Source organism: Physcomitrium patens, chromosome 11 (assembly GCF_059467195.1).
Source record: "Physcomitrium patens ecotype Gransden chromosome 11, ASM5946719v1, whole genome shotgun sequence".
In the NCBI taxonomy this organism is placed as follows: domain Eukaryota; kingdom Viridiplantae; phylum Streptophyta; class Bryopsida; order Funariales; family Funariaceae; genus Physcomitrium; species Physcomitrium patens.
This window is the reverse complement of record NC_143420.1, coordinates 12,685,902-12,707,928: the sequence shown is the minus strand read 5'-3', so window position 1 is coordinate 12,707,928 and position 22,027 is coordinate 12,685,902. Positions and strand designations below refer to the sequence as shown.

The 22,027-nt window shown below is 34.4% G+C and overlaps 2 protein-coding genes across 2 annotated transcripts; both read left to right on the top strand.

Moving 5' to 3' along the window:
• The first annotated feature begins 13,666 nt into the window (after positions 1–13,666).
• LOC112288508 (uncharacterized) lies at positions 13,667–16,182 on the top strand. Its single transcript, XM_024532729.3, has one exon. It carries the CDS (start codon positions 13,974–13,976, stop codon positions 14,559–14,561), a length of 588 nt encoding a protein of 195 aa, XP_024388497.1. The 5' UTR covers positions 13,667–13,973; the 3' UTR covers positions 14,562–16,182.
• A 1,062-nt stretch (positions 16,183–17,244) lies between these two features.
• Positions 17,245–21,632, top strand: LOC112288507 (uncharacterized). The gene is made up of 5 exons (XM_024532728.3): positions 17,245–18,055; positions 19,487–19,523; positions 20,089–20,325; positions 20,748–20,795; positions 21,058–21,632. Exons 1-5 carry the CDS (start codon positions 17,754–17,756, stop codon positions 21,259–21,261), a joined length of 828 nt encoding a protein of 275 aa, XP_024388496.1. The 5' UTR covers positions 17,245–17,753; the 3' UTR covers positions 21,262–21,632.
• The last annotated feature ends 395 nt before the right edge of the window (positions 21,633–22,027 follow it).

Genomic DNA, 22,027 nt, shown 5'->3' with positions numbered 1-22,027 from the left:
GAAGATATTATAGAATTAACTTGTATATATATATATATATATATAATTATTGGCTTATATGTATATATCTGTGATATTACCTCTCCTTCTATGGACGAGTTTCACAAGGAGCGGTCATCATATGTTGAAGAAATCTATGATGTGACAAATTATATTTGCTGCATACTCAGATCTTTGTTCTCTTTGAAGATGGTTGATAGGGCCTCTCTACCATCGATAGTATTTCATATCCAGGGAGAAAGACTACCTTGTTATTTAATCTTTATTGATGCCTTCATAGCTTCTTTCAAATAAAATATTTGGAACACCATCAAGAATTATTCCAACCTCTAATAAAATTACCAAACATCAAAAGTCTCTTCTAAGGTCGTGATATCAAATGTATTGTATCTCGCCATCTATTTGGAAAAAAAACATATTATTCTTGAGGATCTTTATCTTAATTGCATCGTCTTGAAGGTTGTGACAATTACAATGTTTCATTTGGAAGGTCAGTAAATAAAGGCTCCTGAGTTGAATTTGTTGGCTGTTGATTCCGTATCTCTTTAGTATCACGAATACACAAGAACTACAAACAAGTACAGAAGATAGAATGCTATCTTGTCTAGATCTTGTTTCTTTTATAGAGAAGATCTTCATCTTGGTTTTGATAGATGCTATCAATGAAAAACTTCTACCTTCCTTGTTGCATTTATAAGATTTTTTGTTGGCCCCCTTGTGTATTTGCTAATATTATATCCATGCTATTAGATAAGATATTCCAACCTATTTTTGTGTTGCCTTGAATCAAGAACTTCTTCTACCTTAAATTCTTCATTATTATCTAATTCTATAGAAAAAGGTGGCACTTGTCTTCTTCTCGATATGTTCACGTTCTTATATATTTCAAGAAGAGACATGTAAAATACATGATGAATCTTCATTGACTCTGGTAAGTGTAATAGATATTCAACTAGATTGACTTGTTGAAAATTATGAAAAGGTCTAAGTCTACGATAGTCCAATTTATCACAAGGACAAGTGGTCTTAATATTGCAATGAAGTAACCATACTTTGTTGCCTACATTGAATTGTGGTTGTTCTTTTCGATAGACATCTGCATTGATCTTTTGTTATTTTTAAGCTTCTTTTAACTGTGCCTTTATTATTGCATGTAGCTCTAACAAATGATTTGTCAAATCTCTCACTACAGGATTATCAGCTTTTGAAAAATTAAAAGTATCAAGTTATAGATGATAACCATAATTGAGAAAGAAAGGTGTTTTTTTGTAGAAGAATATACCATGTTATTATAAGTAAACTCTACCAATGGAAAAAGAGTTGTCTAATCATCTTGTTGATAGTTGATAATACATCTTAAATATTATTCCAAAACTTGATTAACATGCTTTGTTTATCTATCAGTTTGAGGATAGAATGTAGAAGATAGTTTTATATCAAATTTTAGAATCTTTAAAATTTTCAATTCCTTTCTTGTTTCTAGTCTAGTTTCAAGAGTCTCAATTTTCCTTATTTTTTTGGTAATAAGCCATTTCAGTTTCATTTCAATATATGTACTTTCTTATTTCTAATTTTTTATTCTTTTTTTGATATGGATTTCATTGATTTGTGCATCATCTTTTAATTCATGTCCTTGAGAGATTGACAAGAGTATACTTATATTAGCAGAGCTTTGTCTTATCTTCATTAAGAATAGATTATTCTTTTTTCATGATAAGACATAAACATATTAGAAGTTGTGGATTACCCTCTTATAAACTGTTATAGTTCTTAGTATTTTCTTTGTCTTCAAGTCTTTTCTTCTACTTATCTTGAGTGATATTAGATATTTTTTTGAGTGTTATTATGGCAGAGCTTGTTGAAATGAAGAGTGCATTGGCACAAATACAAGAGCAATTGATAGAGTTGATGCTTGTAATACATCAATATATCTTACCACCACAAGGATCAACAAGAATGGTAAGAAGTGAGGATATAGAGATGATTAGAGCTGCTTCAATATTTGTACCAAATCATGTCCTTCCACCTACGATGGAACATCTTTTAAGTATTAGAGAACCAAGAGTTACTTTGTCCGAGAAGTTTGATGGTACAAGATCCAAATTTCAAAGATTTATCAATCAAGTAAAACTTGTAATTGAACTTCAATCTCAAAGCTATCCAACTCTAGGATCACAAGTAAGATTCATTGGTACATTTCTTTTAGGTTTAGCTTTATCATGGTTTTCATCTTTTCTTGAATGACAAGATCTAATATTGGATAATCTGGAGGTATTTTTGGTGGAATTTTAATCCATATACGGAGAACATGATGCAACTTGTGTTGCAATCAATAAGATCCATATTTTGCATCAAGACAATTAATTTCTAACGTTATATGTTTCACAATTTTGAACAACTTGCAACTGATATCAAGAAGAATGATGTTGGACTTATTATCCAATTTCTCTATGGATTACAATATGAAGTAAAGAAATTGAAGCTCAACTTACTTGATCCTTAAACATTGAGTCAAGCAATTGACTTTGCTATGAAATATGACAATCGACTTTTTGAATTTTGATCTGAGAGTCACATAAATGGGCCTCAACGTTACTACAATTCGATGGCAACACCAACATCTCTTCAACACATACATTCAGAAGTAAAAGATATGCAAATTGATGTGGTACATTTTAAAGTTCTAACCAAGCAAAAAAAGATTGGTTGCGTGTCAAGAAGGATTGTACCTATATTGTGGAGAATCTAAATACACTACTCAACATTATCCAAAGAAGTGACAAAATCACAAAATGATGAGCACATTTGTCAAAGAAGACAATGTGATAGTAAACAAATTTATGTAACTACAATAGGGATAGTGCGGCTGGAATCTGATACAATTATTAATAAAGGTCCTATCCTCTCCTCAAAACCCTCTCTTTATTTTATAATAGATGTGCGTTTAAGAACTAATAATTATAAAGCCTCTACCTTGATAGATTCAGAAGCCTCAACTTGTTTTTTAGACATAGAATTTATTAAAAGTCATAAAATATCATTAGTATAAAAAACCAAACCAGCTCATATAGAAGTCATAGATGGTTGTCTATTGTCTTCTAGAGATGTTACTCATGAAACATTTACTATAGATGTAGCAATAAATAGTCATAGTAGTTACGTAATCTTTATTATAATTAGATATTTGTGTAATCTAATTATTTTAGGTTTATCATAGTTAGAAAAATATAATCCTTCCATAGATTGGATTTCTCGTATCCTTGACTTCTCTAAAAGTATAATTAAGAATGAAATTAATCTAATAGAAAGTCATAAGTCTAGTGTAATTAAACTTATATTTGTAAATATAAGAACTTTTTTGCATGCTACAAAAGAAGGATCACCTTGTGTCATTTATGCCACACCTCTTTTTAATGATGCAAAGACTTCAAGTGGCATTCCCAACCAATATCAAGAATTTCAACCTATATTTGAAAAAAAGAATAGAGATACTCTTCCAAAACATTGTCTTTATGATTGCTCAATTGACCTTCAATAAGAAGCACAACTGCCATTTGGAGCAATCTATACTTTATCACAAAATGAATTGGTTGAACTGAAGGAATGTATCGAAGAAAATCTGGCCAAGAATTTCATATGCCATTTGAAATCACTAGCAAGAATTCCAATCTTATTTGTGAAGAAGAAAGATGGATTATTACAAATGTGAGTTGATTATTGAGGACTCAACAAGATTACCATCAAAAATAGGTACCCTTAACCTTTGATATCCAAACTTCTCGATCAATTGAATCAAGCTAAGATCTATATAAAAATAGATCTATAAAGAGCATACAATCTAGTACATATTACAAAAAGAGATAAATGGAAGACTACGTTTTGAACTAGATATGGACATTTTGAATACAACGTCATGTCTTTTGGACTTACAAATGCACTGGCAGCTTTTCAACATTTAATGAATGATATTTTTTAAAAGTTTTTAGATGATTTTGTTGTCTATTATTTGGACAATATCTTCATTTATTCTAAGAATATAGATGAACATGAACTTCATGTTTGTCTTGTGTTACAAAAATTAAGAGATGCGGGACTCTATGCCAAAATAGAAAAGTGTGTATTTCATACTACTCAAGTTGACTTCTTAGAATACATCATTTCAAATGATGGACTTATGATGAATCTTAAGAAAGTTCAAATGATTGTAGATTGAAAAGACTCCAAAAATAGTAAGAGATATGTAATGTTTTTTAAGCTTTACTAACTATTATAAGATCTTCATGAAAGACTTCTTTTGAGTTGTAGCTCTACTTATACATTTGACTTGTAAAAAAAAAAAACTTAAGTAGAGCAAAGAAGTTGAGACATCTTTTAAAACTTTGAAGTCAGTCTTTACTTCTACACCAATCTTGTAATGCGTTAACTTTTCGAAGGCATATTTTAAGAAAATAGATACCTTAGACTTTGCATTGGGTGTTATATTATCACAAATGGAAGTAGGTAATAAACTTCATCCAATAGCTTTTCATTCCAAAAAAATTTCAATAGTCGAGATAAACTATGAAATCCATGATAAAGAACTTCTTGCAATCATGGATTCATTTCAAGAATGGCATCATCATCAGAAAGCACTTCTAATCTAGTCACCATATATACTAATTATAAGAATCTTGAGTACTTTATGTTAGTACATATTTTAAATCATTGCCAAATCCGTTTAACTATGTCTTTATTAAGTTTTGATTTCAAAATCACATATCGACCCAAAAAACAAGGTTTATCAAAACCCCTTTCTAAACGTTCTTATCTTACACCAAAAGAAGAAGATGCAGCTTTTGATTAGCAAAGAACAATTTTCCTAAAGCCAGAGTATTTTTATCTTTGAGTAATGAAATCAAAATTGAGTATTGATTCGACCCTTATAAAACAAATCCAATCAATTATGTCTTCTGATCCTATTGTTCACAATATCAAGAATCCTTCTTCTAAGTTAAAAGATACTTCTAAGTTTGAGTTCAAAAACAACATACTCTATTTTGAAGGTCAATTATATGTTCCAAAAGGCCAAGCATAAATACGTGTTCTTCAAGCACGTCATGACTTTCTAGCAGCAGGATATTTTTCATACAACAAGACTTTGGAGCTTATATCTAGAGATTTTTACCAGCCACAAATGTAAAAAGGTGTAAAAGACTTTGTTTAGTGATGAAACATTTGTTCAAGATCAAAAACTCCTGATCATTGATCTTATAGACTTCTTCAACCATTACTTATTCTTGAACAACCATGGTCTTATGTTTCTATAGATTTTATCACGGATCTTTCAATCTCAGGTTTTTATGACTCTATATTCATTATAGTAAATCGTTTTATCAAGATGGAACATTTTGTACTATGTACAAAATCTATCATAGGTGAAGAAATAGCTAAACTCTTTCTTGATAACATCTATTGCTATTCAAGATTCTAAAAGTAGATATAAAACTATCTTTGGCTTTCCATCCTCAAATTCATAGACAAATAAAGTATGTTAATCAAGTTTTGGAATAGTATTTAAGATGTACTATGAACAACCAACAAGATGATTGGACAATTCTTTTGTCATTTACAGAGTTTGCTTATAATAACACAATACATTCTTCTACAAAACAAATACCTTTTTTTGCCAATTATTGTTATAATCTATGATTTGATACTTTTGACTTTTCAAAAGTTGATAATCCTATGGCGAAAGATTTGAAAAATCATTTGTTAGAGTTACATACAACAATGAAGGTGCAGTTAAAAGAAGCTCAAGAATAACAAAAGATCAATGTGGATATCTTTCAAAGGGAATAACCACCATTCTTCATGGCTGACAAGATATGGTTATTTTGTCACAATATCAAGACCACTCGTTCTTGTGACAAGTTGGACTATAATAGGCTTGAACCATTTCCTATTTTTGTACAAATCAATCCAGTTGCATATCGTTTATACCTATCGGAGTCAATGAAATCCATCTAATATTCCACGTATCTTTTCTTGAATCATACAAGACAATGGACATATCAAGAAGAAGACAAGCTCTACCTCTTCTTATAGAAGTAGACAATAATGAAGAATTCAAACTGGAAGAAGTCCAAGATTCAAGGCAGCGCTGAAATAAATTAGAATATCTTGTCCATTGGCGTAGATATGATATTAATGAACACACATGAGAGCCAGTAAAGAATCTTATAAATATAGTAAAGGTAGTGGAGGCTTTTCATTGATGACATCTATAAAAACCTTTTGTATAAAAGAAACAAGATTTGGGCAAGATAACATTCTACTTTCTATCCTTGTTTGTAGTTTCTTTGTACTTGTGATAATAAGGAGATGGAGAACCAACAACTAGCAGATTCAACTGAAGAGCCTTTGTTTATTGATTGACTAGACAAGACATTACAATTGTCACAACCTTCAAGTCGACGCAATCAAGATAAAGATTCTCAAGAATGACATGTTTTTTCTTGAATAGATGGGAAGATACAACGCATTTGATATCCCGACTTTGGAAGAGACTCCCAATGTGTGGTAATTTATTTTGTGGTAGAAACAGCTTCTAATGGTATTCCAAATATTTTATTTGAAGGAAGTTATGAAGGCTTGAACAATGATCAAATAACACAATGGTCTTTCCACCTTGATATAGGACACTATCGATTGTTGAGAGGTCTTATTAACCGTCTTTAAAGAAAACAAAGATTTTAGTATGTGGCGAATACTATTCGTTGCATCATAGATTTTCTCAATATATGATGACCACTCATCATAGAACTCGTCTCTAAAAAGGGAGGTAATATCACAGACATATACATGTAAGCCAATAATTACTTGTATAAATAGGTAGAAGTAAATAAAAATAGATAAAAGTAAGTAAATTCTATAACATCTTCTTTAGAAGCTTTTTAGAAGTTGTATAGATGTTGCTTTAATTTTATAGTATCTATGATTGACTTTTTGGGTTAAAAAGTGATCAACAAGTTGGCCATGTACTATACATGTTGTTAGCTTGAAGATCAATCTAATTATGTGGCCCTCATGTAGAAAAACTTGCCTTGTAAGTTAAGTCATTTGTCCTACAAAGTTAACATATATTGAAGGTCCTAAAGAACATTGCCACGTAGCCCCTAGTTAGATAGTATATATATAAATAAGAGTCAAGCCCTCTTCACTCTTGTTAACTTCTTTCTTGTTTTTAGTCTAATTTCAAGAGTCTCAAGTTTATTTATCTTTTGGCAATAAGCCATTCTTGTATCTTTTTAATATACTTACTTCTTTATTTTTATTTTATTACTCTTTCTTCGACATAGATTTCATTGGTTCATGCATCATCTTTTAGTTCATGTCCTTGACATTGGGTAATCTATGATAATGACAGATATTGTCAAGAAAGAGTTTAGCTATTTCTTCACCTCTGATAGATTTTGTACATAGTACAAAATGTACCATCTTGATAAAACAATTTACTATCACGAATATAGAGTCATAAAAACTTGAGATTGAAAGATTCATAATAAAATTCATAGAAATAGAAGACCATGGTTGTTTTGCAATGGATAATGGTTGAAAAAGTCTATAAGATCAATGACAGGGAGTTTTTGATCTTGAACAAATGTCACATGAGTGATTAAAGGCTTTTATACCTTTCACATTTGTAGCCACTAAAAATCTCTGGATATAAGCTCCAAAGTCTTATTGTATCAAAAATATCCTGCTGCTAGAAAGTCATGATGTGTTTGAAGAACACATAATTATGCTTGGCCTTTTGGAACATATAATTGACCTTCAAAATAGAGTATGTTATTTTTGAACTCAAACTTAGAAGTATCTTATAATTTAGAAGAAGAATTCTTTATATTGTGAATAATAGGATCAGAAGACATACTTGATTGGATTTGTTTCACAAAAGTTGAATCAATAATTAATGTTGATTTCATTACTCGAAGAAAAAATATTCTAGTTTTAGGAAAATTGTTCTTTGTTGATCAAAAGATCCATCTCTTTCTTTTGATATAAGATACAAATATCTAGATTGGGCATTAGATAAACCTTGTTATTTTCCTGGCAGATAAGTAATATTGAACTCAAATCTTGACAAAGACATGCTCAAACAAGCCTGGCAATGATTCAAAACACATACTGACATGAAATACTTCAAGTTCTTGTGATCCATATATATAGTGACTAGCTTGAAGCACCTTCTAAATGAAAATGTCATTCTTAATAAGAATCAACGATTGCATGAAGCTCTTTTTCATGGATTTCATAATTAATCTCGACTGCTGAAAAAAAAATTTGAATGAAAAGCTATTAGATGAATTTTGTTATTTGCTCCTATTTGTGACAAGATTGCATCCAAGGCAAAGTCAAATGCATCTGTCTCTATAAAAAATTCTTTTGAGAAGTCGATGCAAAGTAGGATTGGTGCAGAAATAAAAGATTTCTTCAAAACTTCAAATGATGCTTCTACTTCTTTAATTCACTTGAGCTTATCTTTACAAGTTAAGTGTACAAGTGTCACTGCAACTTGAAAAAAGTTCTTGATGAAGATCTGATAGTTATTGGCAAATTCCAAGAAACATTATACATCTCTTATTATTTTTGAAATCTTCGAATCTATGATTGGATGAACTTTTTTAGCATCCATCTTTAGACTATTATTTGAAATGATGTATCCTAAGAATTCAATTTGAGTAGTGTGGAATATAAACTTTTTGATCTTGGCATACAATCTCACATCTCTAAGTTTTTGTAATATACGATGAATATGAACTTCATATTTTTCTATATTCTTAGAATAGATTAAAATGTCGTCTAAATAACAAACAACAAAATCATCTAAAAACTCACAAAAAATATTATTCATAAGATGTTGAAAAGCAGTTGATGCATTTGTGAGTCTAAAAGGCATGACGTTATATTCAAAGTGTCTATACCTTATTCAAAATACAGTCCTCCATTCATCTCCTTTTTTAATACAAATTAGTTTATATGCTCCTCGTAGATCTATTTTTGTATAGATCTTAGTTTGATTTAATTGATCAAGAAGTTTAAATTTTAAAGGTAGAGGATATCTATTTTTGATGGTAATCTTATTGAATCCTTGATAATCCACATATATTCGTAAAGATTCATTTTTTTTCTTCACAAATAAAATAAGAGCTCTTGCACGAGATTTTAAATAGCGTATGAAATTTTTGGCCAAGTTTTCATCAATATACTTCTTAAATTCAACCAACTCATTTTGTGATAAAGTATAGATTGGACCAAATGGCAACTGAGTTCCTCCCTTAAGATCAATTGAGCAATCGTGTGGATGATGCTCCGAGAGAATATCTATATTCTTCTTCTCAAAAACATCTTGAAAATCTGGATATTGACTTGGAATTTCACTTGAAATCTTCACATCAAAAATGAATGTGGTATAAATAACAAAAGACGATCCTTCTTTTGTAGCATGCCAAAAAGCTTTTATACCTACAAGTACAGGTTTAGCTACACTAAACTCATGGCTTTCTATTGAATTAGAAAAAATCTTAATGATGTTTGAAGAAAAGTCAAGTTTACAAGAAATCCAATCTATCATAGGATTATATTTTTTTAGCCACAATAAACCTAAAATGACTAGATTAAAAGGAGATCTAATTATACTAAAAATTATGCAACTATTATGACTATTTATTACTACATATATAAGAAGTGTTTTATGAGTAATATCTCTAAAAGATAACTGACCACCGTCTATGACTTCTACTTATATGGATTTAGTTTTTCATACTAAATGTATATTATGACTTTTAACTAATTCTTCATCTAAAAAATAAGTGAAGGCTCCTAAATCTATTAAAATAGAGGCTTTGTGATTATTAGATACTAAATGGATATCTATAATAAAACAAGGAGAGGATTTTGAGGAGAGAAGAGGACTTTTTTTTAGAAATCGTACAAGATTTCAATCGCACGGTTCCTATTGTACCTAGATAAATTTGCTTTTTCAACATGTTTTCATCTTTGACAGTAGTACTCCTCATTTTGTATTTGCATTGTTTCTTTGGACAATATTGAGAAGTATGTTTAGCTTTTCCACAATATAAACATAGTCCTTCTTGATGACAACAAGTCTTTTCTTGTTCGGTAAGAGGTTTAAAGCATACTACATCAATTTGTATGTCTTCTACTTTCAAATGTTTAGATTGAGAAGTTGTTGGTATTGCCATTAAATTGGAATAACATTGAAGTTTTCTTGTGCAATTTTGGAATCAAAATTCAAAAAGCCAATAATCACATTTCATAGCAAAGTCAATTGCTTGACTTAATATTTGAGGATCAAGTAAATTGAGCATCAATTTTTTTTACTTCATATTATAATGTATAGAAAAATTGGCTGAGTGCTACATCATTCTACTTAAAATTTGTTACTAATTATCAAAATTGTAAAGCATATAATGACACTAATTGATTACTTTATCGCAAGATATGAATCTTATTGATTGCAACATGAATTGCATCATATTTTCTATATATGGATTAAAACTCTACTAAAAATGCTTCCAAATTATCCAATATTGCATCATGTCGTTCAAGAAATGATGAAAATCATGATAAAGCAAAACTTGAAAATAGTAATTCAATAAACCTGTCTTGTGAACCTTGAGTTGGATAACTTTGAGGTTGTAGTTCAATCACCAGTTGTACCTAATTGATGAATCCTCGAAACTTAGATATTGTGCCATCAAACTTTTTAGGTAATCCAATTTTTGGTTCCTTGAAACTTGAACGATGTTTTGTTGTACGAGCATTAGTATGGCTTAATGTAGATGTTGAAGCAATTCCAATCATCTCTATATCTTCATTGCTTATTAATCTTATTATTCCTTGTGATAGTAGATTGAGTTGATGCATTGCAAGCATTAACTCTATCATTTGCTCTTGCATTTGAGCCATTGCATTCTTCAATTCAACAAGCTCTACCATGCTAGCTCAATAAAATAAAATAAAAGGTGTTTATTCTCATAGGATATAATACTTAAGAATCAAGAAAAAAATTCTAGAAATAATATTAGTTTAGAAGAAGGTAATTCACAACTTCTAATACGCTTATGTCTTATCAAGAAAAAAGAGTAATCCACTCTTAATCAAGAAAAGACAAAGCTAAGTGCCATCTAAATAATCGCCCTAAATTATTTTTAGAATGTTCCACAATGGGTCCTATGTGGTCCATTAACTAGATCCCAATTCTAGAAACTTTCATGGTTCTATATGTCTATACAATTATCTTATCTATACCATGTTACAAAATTTATAGATAAATAAAACAAAAGTCATGACAACAACAATAATAAGTACTTTGTTCCATATATATTTTTTGATTAATAAATGACCAAATTATAACATTAGTTTCAAAAAAATATTAATAGAAGTACATACATTAGTTTACATAAGTAAGTAGATAATACATCATTTATTTTTTTATAAATAGCTTTTATATTATTCAAAGGTTTAAAATTTATATTTTCTATTTATAAAGTTATTTTTGTACTATCTATGATAAAAAACTATTCAATATATTTTTTTTAGAAAACTTTCTTAAAACAATGTTGTATGATTCATTGATCTTTTTTAAACTCAAAATCAGCATGTTGTGTTAAGAAATTATTATTACTAAAAGATCAATTTTATCATACTACTTAATAAAGATCTTGTAAACTAATAAAACTAAATTAAAAAAACAAACAAACAAACAAACATGATACCATGTTCTCTTATTCATAAAAATAGAAGTTAAACATGCATTTCAAACAGTAACAAAAGACACTAACACTATTATTTTCAAAGATTTAACTTATGAGGTTTTTCAATAGTCTGCATTGATAAAAGCCAAGCTACTGAAAATAATAAATCATAGTGATACATTTTTTTGATTCTCTAAGTATTTATATTTTCATGACATAAATACAAGTTGTAAACATATTTTTTTGGTTATTCTGAAAAACCATGTAAAAATAATCAGAATTGTAAATGTATTTGTAAACTAATTGTAGTAAATGAATAAAAAATTTATTGACTAAAATTACTATTTTTTTGGGTACTGGTTATGCTATGTTAAGATGATATCACTTCTAACTATTTGAAATGAAACAAATACAGTAAATCATATAAGTTTGCATCCAAATGAATTTAAAAAACTGTAAATTTCATTACTTTGCGATTCAGATAGTGTGTCTTGCATTCTAAAAGGGTAGATTACATCAATCAAAATACGTCAAACACATTTTATTATAAGACGATGTGAGATTTGTTTTGATATTTTAAATAATCAGTTAAACTAGTTATCCAATCTTTGATATTTTACACTGAAAGTTGTGATTTGGCAAATTCCACTTGAAAGTAGATGTATTTGATTACTTTTAATAATTAAATCATGTTTAAAAATCCATTGAATATTGAATGCAGAATTTGCTTATTATAATTGTATTAATTATATATTTTAAGGTAATAACATTCAATAGAAAAAATAATGCATATACATATAGCAATGCAAAGCTTTCTCCATTTCTTTTATTTGAAAACAAGCAAGACTTTTTATCTTCATTAACTTACATGTGTAAATCCAATGGACTTTACATCCAATTCATCTTTGCACATTTAGATTTTCATTTGTTTTGTATATATACATATGTATATTAAATGTTGGTTGAGTTTTGAACAAGTATTATATCAATGTTGAATTCTCTAGAATACATGTATATCCGTGCAATAGTGGTGCCTTTTAGGTCCACTTTATATGAAGTTTCTTCTTTCTCAACACCTTTTTGGACTAAGAAATATTCTATTGTGACTTTTTCACATCCCTTAAAGAAAACTATAGCACAATGTACACCATGTTCTCTCTCTCTATATATAATCAAATCATAATTTGGAATTGTTCAATTTTTATTTATAAATAATATCATATCAATATATTTTAAAAAATTATTTCATGATTAATTTGGAAGACATGTACTTCAAAGCAAATAATTGATGATATACTTATCATATGTTGTGGATTTTTTGTGATTATTTTTATTTATTTACTTTTGTATATTGTGTGTTGGTGGTGGTGAAAGAAAGAGAAGTAGGGAGCTTTCAAGCCCAAACTCCAAAATCATCACATATGAGGGTATTATTTTTTCCAATAGTACTTTTCATGTTGCTCTTATTGCTTTTCATACCACTGTCTCTTCATATTGAAATTAATAAATATTTAAGTGTAGCAACTTCAAAAAGCTATATTTGGGTTCATAAATTTATGGGATCAAAATTGTCTTTGCATTTGAACATTTACTATAGTTGCAATCACCTCGTTAATAGTATGTTTCATAATGAGGCGGCCTTCATTATAATTTACAAATAATCGGCATTTATAATAAGTTAATGAAGTTATATAAGCGCCAGCAAGTGAAGACTACAGTTAAAATCAGAAACATTTATTAAGCTGCTCGCTGCTGACGTAATCTCAAATTTCACGCCAGCGTGGCCACCAAGCGATCCCAAATTGGCCCCCGTGGAGACCAGCTCAGCACCTGGCCCCTCCCTCGAGAGGGAACGTGTTCCTATGGTCCGGGAACGGTTCCGGAGAACCGAACCTATAAGAACGCGGCTCTCTCTACGGAGCGGTTGTTCTTCCCTGCTTGGCAAACCCTAGAACACCTTCTTCGTTTTCTTATTTAACGGGCGTGCTCGTTCCCTTCGTACTCCCAACCTTCTCAATCCATTGCGCACCGTCGCCGGAATTCGAAGGTCTTGAATCATCACGCCCTATTGCTATCCAGAGAGGAGGTACTTGGCTGTGGCTGTGATGCGATTATGTCATGTGTGAGAAGCTTATTTTAAGTTACCTTTTTCGATAAGCGCTGCATGGTTGTTCGCTGTGCCGGTGTTTGAGGAAACCGTGGTGGGAAGTCGGCATGTCGAGCGATTGGAAGAAGGCGGGCGGGGTGAAGGAGCCGAGTGCGCACACAGATGACGTGCAGAAGGATGATGCTCATGTTTTGGAGGATGGTGAACATGTGAGTGGCGAGGATATGGGAAAGGAGGTTGATGATAGTGGAGCTGTAGGCACGAAAACGGCGGTAGGTGAGGAAAATGCAACTGACGCACACGCTTCGGTAGCCGCACCCGCGACCATGACTGACATTGAGAAGAAAAGGAAGAGGGCCGAGCGTTTTGGTACGGACCTCAGGATAACTGAGGCTGACAAACGCAAGCTGAGGGCTGCCAGATTTAGTGGCGGTTCAAAGAATGGAGCAGTAGCAGGGGAGGCGGGGGTTGAGGTGGAAAAAACAGGTTCTGTGAAGGCTCCGTCTAAGGCCCTGCTTGAAGCTGAGAATGCGAAGAGGAAAGCTCGTGCGGAACGTTTTGGCGGTCCGCCGGAAGAAGTTACTGTGAAACCTAAGTCTCCCCAAAGTGTCGTCGCTGCGAAACCTAAGTTAGCCCAAGATGAGGAGGCTAAGAAAAAGGCTCGCATGGCGAGATTTGCTGTGGCGGCGAAATAATGTTTTGAAGGGATTGAGGTCTGATGCAAGTTACGCAGGATAAATCAAGCAAGCGGTGTTCCTCACTTGTCTACCTGATTACATTTTCTTGTCTGTGCATGTAGAGCTCTCGGTTTGTTGCGGTCATTTTACTGAGGCGTCCCTAGGTGTCATTCCTGTTTCTTGGTGACGTGTTCCTAAACATGCATTCTGTGCTCCCCAGTCATGCTTGCGTGAGTAAGTATCGCGGTTGGTGTGTCGGTTTGCTTCGGGTTTGCGTGTCGTTATCGTTCTGCCGTGGGTGTACTTGAGATCTTTCGGAGGAGTATCAGTATCCGTGTCTGTCCAAGTTTTGCAGTTCCTTGATTTGTGTGTGGTTCAGTTTATGGTTAGCTCCTGTGGTGCCATTTGCAAAGTGAGCAACCCAGTAGCATGCCATGTGCAGAATTGGATGGGTATTCCTCTGATGTTTTTAAGATTCCATATTATTTGCTTGTATCCTTCTTACGCCTTCACCTAGCTACCTTCGCTTGATGTTAGGAATGCGTTTCCTACCGGCTTTTGTGTATACGTGTTAGTAGATTTTCGTTGTCTTGCAAAGTCTTCTAAATTTTTGGTCGAAGTTATGTTCAGCGTGGGGCTTGTTGAATTCTAATACATGCCTTATCGTTAAACATTATCATGCCTTTTTCCCTTTCGCTGTTCGCTAGCACGGTTTATAAAGTGGTATTCAGATGTTCTTTGGGAATGTATGCTTTAATTCACAAGAATGAGTCTACACTTGTATTCAGCTACTTGCTCATTATGTAAACTCGTTCTTTGTTTGATCAAATGGGTGCAGTAATCGATGCAAACCTAGCGGCTTGTCTTTGGGCTATTTGTTTGTTATAACGTATCAACATTTCTAAAGAACTATGTCAACCCAAAGTAATGTCATTGTCATTGTGAATAGTCGGTTGACTTTCCTTCATGCGAACGTCTCTTGCTTTTAATTAGATTGACACTTTCACAACGGTCAAGATTTGAACTCTTCCGCTGGATTTGATGCGAGTCTCGGTGGTGAACGAAGTTGTCATCTGCTTGTTGTTTGGCATTCGCGTTAACAACTTCCGTTTGTTTGTTTGCTTGTCTATTTATTATTTTGTGTGTGTGTGTGTTTGTGTGAGAGTGACTAAGGGTCCCTGTTTTATTTTTCTTTCTCCTTTCCTTAACTGTCTGTCACCTTCCTTCATTCCCGTCCTCCTGAATTAGGTACTTTTTTTTTCTCCCTTTTTTCCTATTAGTGTCGTAAACATTCTGTCATTGTTTGACGTGTTTTCATATAAAAGTCGGCTTTGAAGAAATCGTCTACAGGTGTCGATCTTCTAACTTGAACACATTAGATATTGGTTAGATGCTTACTGCAGGATAGATTTGGCCTAGCGTTCTTTCTCTCGAAGATCTAATCCAGTTACCCATAAAAAAATTAGAGCTTACAGTAAGAAGATTTTGAAGCAGCAAAGTGCATTTTAACTAGGTCTCAATCATCTGACAGTATAGTTGGACTTCGGAGATGATATTTTAAATCTGCTGTATCTTTTATTGAACATCTTTTCCCAACTTAATGTCACCAAAATGGTGTGTTCTATTGTGTTTTGGATTATTTTCAGTTTCTCCAGCACTTCCCGACATTTGGCAATTAGGCTGTGGACTTGTGAGTGTTGTAGAACCAAGAAAATCCTTCCAAGTACAACTTTAAATCTGAAATGGTTGAATATTGGTGTTTGTCTTGACATCAACCCAGATGTCTGCCCTCATTTTGTTTTTATTTACTCACTTTTGTACTGTTGGAGAGAACAACGAGGAATCATCACAAATTAACTTACTGCTGTATTTCCCTTTCTCTTATACTCTGGAAATAATTTAAGTCTTTAAATCATCAAGACAATTTCTCTGAAATATCCACCAAGCAAAAAATATTCACAAATTAATCAATCTTTATTTGTCCTCGAAAGGTGTCTTTTTTCTTTTCTACATATCTGAGATTGAAATTTTACAGTGTAAGCTGTTGGGAGAAATTGTTGTCAGTAAGTTCTACTGAAATTATTCTGTATGCAACACATTGATCAGGAGACATCCGCTTCATTAAATTCCATTTTTACAAATTTCGTGAAACTAAGCTACATTTAAGCTGGAGCTACCCTCACAGTGACACATACACTCTCAGCGTCTCATCCCCTGTCGGTACATTCTAAGTGTTGCAAGTCTGTGGCAGATGAACATGCAGTGTGGAAACGAATATACAGGGCAGTAGGGTAGTGTAGTTGGATCCTCACCGACCTGCTTTTCTCGTACCTGCTGCTTTTGCTTCACGTCCGCCCCTTAAGAGGTACCAGGGGAGAGGAAGAGGAAGGTCTTTTGTCCTGAGACTTCGTGCTGCGCCAGCAGGGGAAAGGCTGTAGTGTAGCGTAGCGCAGGCCAGTTTACACCGAGTCTCGCCAGACGAATCTCCGGTTGACCACGCTTTACAGGCGTCATCCGATGCGGCAACAGGGCTGTGAGCGATGCATCTCGCCTGTAGACCCGGAACAGCCATAGCCGTGTGGGGGGGGGGGGGGGGGGGGGGCATAGAAAGCAGCGAAGCCAGAGTGGAGCGTCTGTTCGGAGCGGAGGTTGTATATTGCCGGGTATGCTTGGAGTCATAATATCATCTTCATCATCATCTTCTTCATCATATTCTTCTTCGTCTTCTTCATCATCTTCGTCTTCTTCCTCGTCGCTCACGTCTTTTTCTTTTCCCTCCTCGAGATCATCCAGGCTGCTTTGCAAGCCTGTCTCCTTACCCTGCAGTCACCCCTTCTCAAAACCTTGGGCATCTTTGTGTTAAGCCTTGTTTCTCGCGTTGCTCAGTTGTGGAAGAGTCCGTTTGTGTGAGCCGCGGGAGAGCCTCGTGTGCTGCCCTGCGGTAGCCTTCCGTCCGCAAACCCTTTCTTCTTCGTTCAGTTCTCGTCGGCTTCGTTCGCGCGCGGAGGTTTTTTCCGTTGGTATGTGTATTGGTGGCGATGTTTTGCGCCATGGACTTGCTTTGCTTGTCCACTGTGGCGGGATAGCGCGTTTGTGGAGTGGTGAGATTTTTATGTGATTTTGTAAGCGTGCGGTGATTTTCTCCGGGGTTGCGTTGGTGTGGATTGTAGCGGTGGTTGAAGCCATCGGGGTGGGACGTTGCACGGAGAGATGGGAGCTGTGACCTCGTCTGTGGCAGCGAGGTTTGCGTTTTTTCCTCCGACGCCTCCGTCTTATCAGGTAGTTGTAGATGAGGCGACGGGCAAGTTGCGCATGACGGATGTGGCGCCGCGCGAGAATGTAGATGTGTTGAAACTGCAGACTAGGCGGAACAACGAGATTGTGGCGTTATTTGTGAGGCATCCGTCGGCGTCCTTGACGCTGCTTTATTCACATGGAAATGCGGCCGACCTAGGTCAAATGCATGAGCTGTTTGTAGAGCTTAGTGTTCACCTTCGGATCAACATTCTCGGGTGAGTGATGAATATATATTTTTTTTTATTCGTTTTTTTAATCCCCCCCCTTTTCTATCTCTTTTTTTTAGTGTTCCGGGAAATCTCCTAATTTCACTTGTACATGGTATGTCCTTATTGTAGACATATTGTATGAATATTAATCGTAAGCATGCTTCACGCTTGGGATTATGGTTTCAAAATATGATACGCAATCACTTAAATCTCGGAATCACTAGCTCGGCATGAGTTCTATAAACGGTTTCATTTCCGGTTACTATGGCGGTTTAGGTGCGGTCCTTATTTTAGCGCCGCTCATGATAGGTCCCAGTTAGATCTGTGAGTACTGGAATATGTTGTTCATAGCAGCAGATTCGAGATTGAAATCTACGTCGAATGTGAAAAATGGCTTGCCGAAATACCCGGCAGAGCATTATTATGAGCTATGGTACTAAAGGAAGATAATCACCCTTTTAGTCGAGGTCGAAGGGTTTCACTTACCCCGGCTGCAGTTTGAATGTTATAGACGTTCAACCTGTCTCATCTCGGCTTTGGCGAGCGTATGTCTGAGCATCAGCTCGTTCACTCTCTCCGGGAGTCTGTGTAGCAGTATAGGAGCATCCATCTTGGTCAGTATCCACTGCTGTGCTCATTTACATCCTTTGTACTTCGGTTTGAATGTCGAACCAGATCATCTTCTAGCGATGCTATTTCTAGAAGTATTTCGAGTTGGTTGAAAATTGCGCTCCCTTGTATGGTGGACATTGTGGTCATTCAGTAGATAGGAGTTTTGTGTGAATGTTCTTTTATTTTTTTATTTCATTTTTACTATTCCGTTTCGTTTTATTTAATATGTTTTTTGTTCTTTATGTATATCTTTTTTCTCCCACGATTGAAGCAGCCGTTATATCAGTACTCTGACGAGACTGATGATATGGTCTTGAGGTCATAATCGACAGTGAATTTCAACGCATACTTTTTGTAGCTCTGTTCACGTACTATTCTAGTTGTACTTAGTTTTGGGTTTGGTTTTTTCTTTTGATAGTTACTTCTTGTAAACGCATAGCATCGACGACCGGCAAACGTGGCTACTATATTTAATTAGATGAACCACTACTTTCCATATTTGATAACTTCCACACTCCATCTTGTTTAACTTTGATTTTCATACGTTAGCGTAGGTATTGTTAATAGATTAGTTCGTCAACTATGTAGTGCATTGGCCATTGAAGTTGAGGTCTATGAAACCAGATACTTTTCCTGCGGCACTGGATTAGCCTGCATTGTTTCTAAGAAGTGCCAATCTTGAAACCTTGGCGGGCCTCTTGTGAATTGAGCGATTCCTTCCTATCCCGTGTGTATGCTGTTTCAATTTCAGTTGTTTTGAATTTGTTGATTTTTAATTCGAAATATGTTGATTCATTTAGTGTGTGGCTTGATCCTTATGTGCAGTTATGATTACTCAGGATATGGTGCATCCACTGGCAAGGTTAGTCTCTCCTTTCTTGTCAAGGCAGTGGTATATCATTAATCCAGGACGGGGTTGTGGACGGTCTTTCTAGGCAATATTAAGTTTGACTTTCGTTATTCTACCCATCAATTCATGTGAATCGTTTTTGGTCAAGATACCCCACATAGGTTGATCTAATTCTGACAGGATTTATGAGCCTTCTCACATAATGCCAACATTGTTAACGCCTTTTGGATTAGTACGGTAATGCTTACCCACGAACCGTGGTAAATCGGATTTTTAAATGTGAATCCTCTCCGTGCTTTGGTAACTGGGATATTTGCATAGCAGTATCTGATTTGGTTTGAGCTCCGGCTTTTCCCACAAACCGTGGTAAATCGAATTTTTAAATGTGAATCTTCTCCGTGCTTTGGTAACTCGGATATTCGCATAGCAGTATCTGATTTGGTTTGAGCTCCGGATTTTCCTCTATGTGGTCCTGTTTTGGTCGAACTCTTATCGTGTTTTTTTTGTTTTTATACTTATTGTTTTGGTGTTTTGATTTTTTGATGTTTTGTTTTGTTTTGTTTTTTTGGTTTTCTAGCCAAGTGAACCAAACACATATGCAGATATAGAAGCAGCATACAAGTGCCTGGAGGGCACGTATGGTATTCGCGAAGAGAATATTGTGTTATACGGGCAATCAGTAGGCAGCGGACCTACTTGTGATTTGGCTACTCGGCTACCCAGTCTTCGAGGTGTTGTACTTCACAGTCCAATCCTTTCCGGACTTCGAGTTATGTACCCAGTGAAACGCACGTACTGGTTTGACATTTACAAGGTATGCTGATGAACTATTCCTTATTGCAGCAACACGTAATGCAGGTTTCACAAATTCACACGGAATCTCTTCCAAAGCTTTTATTTTATATGAGCAGACCACTCACTTATTTCTGACTGAAATTAAAAAAATAAGACTCATTCATTGTAGCATTTCCATCTTGGTACTACTGGGGACTTGTTCAGCGGTCTGTGGGGCTACTTTTTCTTTCCTTCACCAAGATTAGACTGTAATTGCTATTATGTCCTTGCCATTGGCTGTGTGAAATCGGTTCTTTTGTAATATTTCGCTTTTCTATCCCTTCTTACTCTCAAGATACTCGGCTGAAGTCGCATCATTATTATTATATCTCTGAATGATGTTGGAAATAGTTAAATTAATGCTTCTCCTAAAATGTGTATTTTCTACAATTAATTTTGCAGAACATTGACAAAATTGGTCAAATCTCCTGTCCCGTACTCGTGATGCATGTAAGTATGCGCTTTCCTCCCTCCGAATATTTCCTCAACTGTGTCCATATTTTGCCCAAAACTTACAAATTTTCTCTTGTTCATGCTCGGAATGGAGTAGTTTGGTTTATATGCTATTTTTCATGTATTAACTGCTGATCATAATTTATAGTTTTGTGGTAGAAATGTTACTAATTCGAAGATACAAGATTGATTTTTATCGTTTTATTTTTTCGTGAATGACTTAAGTTGACTGATCAAATGGCGAGTTTATAAATTACAGGGAACGTCTGATGAAGTAGTTGATTGGACACACGGTAAGCAACTACATGATCTATCCAAGGAGAAATACGAGCCGCTGTGGTTGAAAGGTGCTGGTCATTGTAATCTGGAATTGTATCCAGAATACATCAAGCACCTCCGCAAGTTCCTTCAATCATTGGAGCGATCTCCTGACAGCACTAAGAAGTCCTTGGAATCAGCCTAGACCTAATTTCAGTCGAATGTGTTCAAGAATCTTCTTTCGGGAGTTTGTATATAACGCCTTGCTGCGGTTTACATGTTTCAGGAGCTTTCTGGTCTGGCCCGACTAACTCTGATAGTGCTTAGGAAAAGGTGGATTTCGTTTATTGAGTCTGACTTAGCATTTCACTAGTGGTACTTCCGATTAGTTTTTCACAAAGCTTTCCCAAGTTAGTGGAGCAGTAGAAGTTTCTTCAAGTGGACCAAAAAGGCTATGCTATTTTGTTTTTATTACAGGGTGCAAGTTCGTTCTTAGAAATGTATTGCTGATTGTGAATGTTTTGTCCAGCATGCGTCACCAATCATTGTAGTCGAAATAAAGTCATCCTTTCAAAAGGTCGTTTGTGGCGTCACATTCAAAGGTTTACTTTTAAAATAATGTGGAATAGTTTGTCGTTTGAGTGTATGGTTCACTGCGTTGCCACTTGGTAGGGTTTGTGTTTTAAATTTTATTTACCGCTTCTTGCCACGGATCGAGACATTATAACTTTTTGAATTTTGCAACTGGCGTAAGAGAAAAATGCAGCTTTCACGTAGTAACATGACATGGGTATTTCTGGAATTATCAACGATATACTCGAGTTCCATCTTGAAGGAGTTTTCCGCTGTGAATCGAAATCACAAGGTGAGACTAAGTCGCTTAACACACGTATACAAAATTTTAAAATTAATCGTGGCCCTTAGTATTACTATTAGGAATGAGTAGCTGTCGACTGTTGCAAGAAAATGCA